General features: G+C 37.3%; 1 protein-coding gene across 1 annotated transcript in view; it reads left to right on the top strand.

Moving 5' to 3' along the window:
• LOC106877708 (tubulin alpha-1C chain) overlaps nt 1-2,313 on the top strand; it is a 7,413-nt gene extending 5,100 nt beyond the window's left edge. The window contains exons 2-3 of the mRNA XM_014926664.2: nt 672-894; nt 1,140-2,313. Of these exons, the coding sequence (XP_014782150.1) occupies nt 672-894; nt 1,140-2,269 (1,353 nt within the window). The 3' untranslated portion in view covers nt 2,270-2,313. The remainder of the gene's footprint in view (nt 1-671; nt 895-1,139) is intronic.
• Nucleotides 2,314-5,671: the final 3,358 nt, after the last annotated feature.

Genomic DNA, 5,671 nt, shown 5'->3' with positions numbered 1-5,671 from the left:
TCAGTTTCCATCTACCAAATCCACTCACAAGGCTTTGGTCGACCCAAGGCTATAGTAGAACACACTTGCCCAAGGTGCCACACAGTGGGACTGAACCTGGAACCATGTGGTTGGTAAGCAAGCTACGTACCACACAGCCACTCATGCACTCATGCACTGATGAATTTCAATCAATATCTTTCCTATATACTGAGCAGGACCATTTTTCCAAAAAAGACTAAAGTCCTATCTGTTTTCCTGCCTACTAGAACTTTGATTTTTGCTAAGTTAGCTTCAAGGTCATTTGATTACAGATTTTGATTCCACATTTGGAATATCTTTTCTACAGATTCCACTATAAGTTGTTTCCAAGGGCAGTCAGTCTTAAATCCGTGTGTTATGGCCTGGATGACTATGATGAATAGGAGACCGAGTACAGAGCCTTAGTGAACTCCTACCAGTCTCACCTTCATTATTCTCTCATTTTCTGTAGAAATGTCTCAACACTAACCAATGAGTCCTTCTTTGTAACATGTCTTTTGAGAGAGATTTGGCTGATATTTCTAGCAGTTCACTCAACTCTATAGAAGCACTCTTTTTAGCTCATTTTCTTATTTTTTGTTAATTGATGTACGTGGTTAAATGTATTTACAGTTCTTTCATTGAAACAATTTTCTGTTATTTATTACCAGAGGGAATGTATCAGTATCCACGTTGGACAAGCTGGTGTCCAGATTGGCAATGCCTGCTGGGAGCTTTATTGCTTGGAACATGGCATCCAGCCTGATGGTCAAATGCCATCTGACAAAACTATTGGTGGTGGTGATGACTCTTTCAACACTTTCTTCAGTGAGACAGGAGCTGGGAAACATGTTCCCAGAGCTGTGTTTGTAGATTTGGAGCCAACAGTTGTTGGTAAGTAATCTGATTGTTTGGTTAATTAAACTACGAAAACTCACAATTAAACATAAAATTAGTATCCATTTTGAATACTTAAATGGTTCAGCCACTTCCTTCAATTTACTAATTTATAATTGTTCCTAATTTATAATTGTTAATATGTAATCAAATGATGCCCTGCTATAAATTTTATTGTTAAAAATAAGATTTCATTTTGTTAAAATATTCTTTACTGAAATTCTAAATATTTCAATTTCTAGATGAAGTCCGTACCGGGACATACAGACAACTGTTCCATCCAGAACAACTTATCACTGGTAAAGAAGATGCAGCTAATAACTACGCCAGAGGTCACTATACTATTGGGAAGGAACTTGTTGATCTTGTTCTTGATAGAATTCGTAAATTGGCAGACCAATGTACTGGTCTTCAGGGTTTTCTGATTTTCCACAGTTTTGGAGGTGGCACTGGTTCTGGTTTCACATCACTTTTGATGGAACGTCTCAGTGTTGATTATGGAAAAAAATCTAAGCTAGAATTTTCCATCTATCCCGCTCCTCAAATTTCAACAGCTGTGGTGGAGCCTTATAATTCTATCCTCACTACCCACACCACTCTTGAACATTCTGATTGTGCTTTTATGGTTGACAATGAAGCTATCTATGATATTTGCAGAAGAAACCTGGATATTGAGCGTCCAACATATACCAACTTGAACCGTTTGATTGCTCAGGTAGTGAGTTCTATTACTGCTTCTCTGAGGTTCGACGGCGCTCTCAATGTTGATCTGACTGAGTTTCAGACTAACTTGGTGCCTTATCCTCGGATTCACTTCCCGTTGGCTACATATTCGCCAATTATCTCTGCTGAAAAAGCTTACCATGAGCAACTGACAGTTGCTGAAATCACTAATGCTTGTTTTGAACCATCAAACCAGATGGTCAAATGTGACCCCCGCCATGGAAAATACATGGCATGCTGTATGTTATACCGTGGTGATGTGGTACCAAAAGATGTCAATGCAGCTATTGCAACAATCAAGACAAAGAGGACAATTCAGTTTGTTGACTGGTGTCCAACTGGCTTTAAGGTTGGTATCAACTACCAACCCCCAACTGTTGTTCCAGGTGGTGACTTAGCTAAGGTCCAACGGGCTGTGTGTATGTTGAGCAACACCACAGCAATTGCTGAAGCCTGGGCTCGTCTTGATCATAAATTCGATTTGATGTATGCCAAGCGTGCTTTTGTTCACTGGTATGTGGGTGAAGGTATGGAGGAAGGTGAGTTCTCTGAAGCGCGTGAAGATTTAGCTGCTTTAGAGAAAGATTATGAAGAAGTTGGTTATGAGACAGGAGATACAGAAATGGAGGAAGAAGGTGAAGAATACTAAATTTTTTGTCATGAATAAACCTGATTCATAGAGAAAGTTTACAATTGTCTTATTTTTCTTTGTATAATTTCAATGAATTTATTCCTTTTAAATTATATACTACCTAATGTAATACAAATGCCAATAATGTAACCTAGGTACCACTGATGTATTCCAAATTCTTCTGACATAAGGCAATTACCACTGACATAACACAAGTACTATTGACGTAACTCAAGCACCACTAGTATAACCGAACTACCACTGATATAACACAGGTACCACGGATGTATCACATGTCTACTGGAAAAATAGTCAGGAGTTTGCATTCTATTTTATTGTATAATTACTGTGGACACTTAAGTCAACTTACCTTAAATTACCTAGAAGTGTAGGTCTGACCACCAAGAAAATAGTCATTTTTTATGAAGAAAAACATGTAATTAGACTGCCTCCTCATAAACTATACTTAACCCTTTAACATCCAGATTACTCTGTCAAATGTAGTGCTTATTTATTCACAGTTTCGAATTAATCATGCATTATCTCATAGCTTTGAAATTTTGATGTTGTAATTGCTTATTTTGAGAATGAGATTGTAGCATTGGTGTGAGAGGTCAAATATGGCTGGTTTGAACAATAACCAGATAGAATATTTGGGCTGGATATGGCCAGTTCAAATGCTAAAGGGTTAAACACTAACCCATTTAATTCAGGGAGACTCCATCCCCTTGTAATGACACAAAGAGACAAGTCAGCAATTGTGTTCAGGTTAGGAGCTGAAATGTATTATTCCATATGAACCTGTGATTTCTCGCTTTAGGGAAAACTTACTGCTTAAACACTACATGCAGAACAACACATTTGTGATACCATATTTCCAGCATATGAGTCGAATTTTTGACATTAAAATTTAGTCAAAAAATGGTAGGTCAACTTATACAGCAAGACAACTTAAAAGGACCAAAAACTTCATGTGAAATGCAGCAGAATTTGAGAAGATAATGATGATATTTAAATATTTATACTATACTAGCAGAGATACCCAGCACTGCTTGGGATTAAAATGGTATAGTTTGTGCATATATTACAGTTATGTTGAAACATGTGATATGGGAAAGTGCAGCATTGACAACAAAACATTTGTGGAGTAAATGATGGGCTAACTCATCTAAGTGATATGTCATGCATCTGTTTGGAGGATTCCAGGCCCTAACCTGTCATGGACAATTGGGGGTGGGGTATATGTGATTTTTGAATGCACTGAAAAGCTATCAGTGGATATACTCTTCTTTGCGGTGGTCAGTGTCTAACATAACCCATTGTATTATTGACAGTCAAATGGATGTTGGTGTAATGAAGATTGTACGTAAATGGGTCCATTCCAGAAAGGGGCTGCAGGTGTAATGGAGATATTGTATATAAATGGGAGCTGCAATGGGAGACAGCAATGGGGAAGTGACCTGTTGAAATGATGCAGAAGGCGAAGGGTTGACATTGGATTGCTGGTGTGGCTGTAGAATAAGAAACATAAACTGAGAATATGTAGTAATAAGGCTTATTGGCTGACCACGTTGTTGGTGAGAGTAATTGGAGAATATGCCAAAATGGTATCCATCTTCACCATCCACAAAGAGCAGTGGATACCATAGTGCATTGTAGGATGTAGTAAATCCTACAAATTCTCTTGGTAAACAATATTTTTTGTTTTCCCTTGTGGAACAAATGCGAAAAGATTTTTTTTTACATCCCACTCGAGAGCAGCCAACATTTAAATGCTCATGTGAGAAGCATGACTCTTCCAACTGAAGTTCTACCATGAACAGTGTTTGACCCTGGGATTTATTGATAGACATTGCAAAGCTGATACGAACAGGAGATTGCACTCTTCTGAATAAAAAAGGAATTTCTGCTCCCAATGGAATGAGAGGAATTCTGGGTATGAAAATCTTTTCCACATCCAGAGAGAATATTGACCTCAATAACATGTGATATCATCTTCTTTACCACCAGGATCCAAATTCCTCAATAACATTACTGGAGTTCCCACTGTAAATTCTAATCTGTGTAGTCCTGGAGGCTCCAATGAATTGAGAAATTCTGTTGGATAGTTTATCACCTCTTCTGAATCTGGGATTGTATCAAGTGACTTATAGATGTGAGGACTGCTGGGAAGGTACTGCAGCAGCTGCTCATTAATTTTACTTACAGTACTGGAGTCAGTATTGCTCTTTCACACAGCCAATTGAAACTGCGATAATTTTTTGACTAATGGATATAAGGGAGACAATCAATTTCTGAAAGTTACCTCCCTTCTCAATGTAACTCAGGAAAGTGTATTTCTGCTCCCAGGGGGCTCGTTACTTGTTATGTGAAACATTTTAAGAGTCTAAAACCATCTCTGGTACATAAATAATCTAAGTTCCCAGTTTGGAGAAAATCGCTTGTGAACTTCAGAAGTTATGCAGGTTTACACACACACACAACCTCACTTACGTATATATATAGGTGCAGGCATGACTGTGTGATAAAAAGTTTACCTCCCAACCACATGGTTTCAGGTTAAGTGCTACTGTGTGGCTACTTGGATAGCTTTCTATGATAGTCTCAACCTGACCAAAGCCGTGTGAGTGGATTTGGTAGACAGAAACTGAAAAAAGCTCATAGTATATATATTTATGAGTGTGTGTGTATGTCTTTGTGTCTGAGTTTGTTCCCCACCAAAGCTTAACAATTGGTGTTGTTGTGTTAGTGTCTATGTAGCTTAGTGGTTAAGCAAAAGAGACTGATAGAATAACCACCAAGCTTTAAAAACAGTAAGTGGTGGGCTGCATTTGTTCAACTAAAATTTTTCAAGGCAGTGTCTCAGCATGACCACAGTAAAATGAGTGAAACAAGTCAAAGACAGAAGGCAAATGATACACTATGTGATATATTCAGCTACATGTCGAAAAATAACCACTGAAGTCTCATGGAGCAAATTTATTTAGATCTGAATCTCGGAGTGTGAAATTGATAGAGAAATGGAGATGCAATTAAATGGTCGGAGATTTGTTTCCTGTGGCCATTTAAGTCTTTGATCAATTAAATAAGACAATTATCTTTCATGTGGTCCAGTCCATCTAGCTGTAAATAGGCACAAACATATAGCATATAGTATTAATGCGTGTGTATGTATGTATATATCTATATATATATCTATATCTATCTATCTATCTCTCTCTCTCTATATATATATATATATATATATATATATGTATGTATGTAACATATGGTATAATTATAAACAGGGCCAATATTTAGCCATTTCTTCACATACTGAAAAAATGATGGACAACCTTATGTAACATATGGTATATATATATAGTAGAATATACATACATATCATCATCATCATCATCATTTAACGTCCGCTTTCCATGC

Source organism: Octopus bimaculoides, chromosome 9, assembly GCF_001194135.2.
Source record: "Octopus bimaculoides isolate UCB-OBI-ISO-001 chromosome 9, ASM119413v2, whole genome shotgun sequence".
In the NCBI taxonomy this organism is placed as follows: domain Eukaryota; kingdom Metazoa; phylum Mollusca; class Cephalopoda; order Octopoda; family Octopodidae; genus Octopus; species Octopus bimaculoides.
The sequence above is the reverse complement of the archived record's forward strand: the minus strand, read 5'-3'. Positions and strand labels throughout refer to the sequence as shown.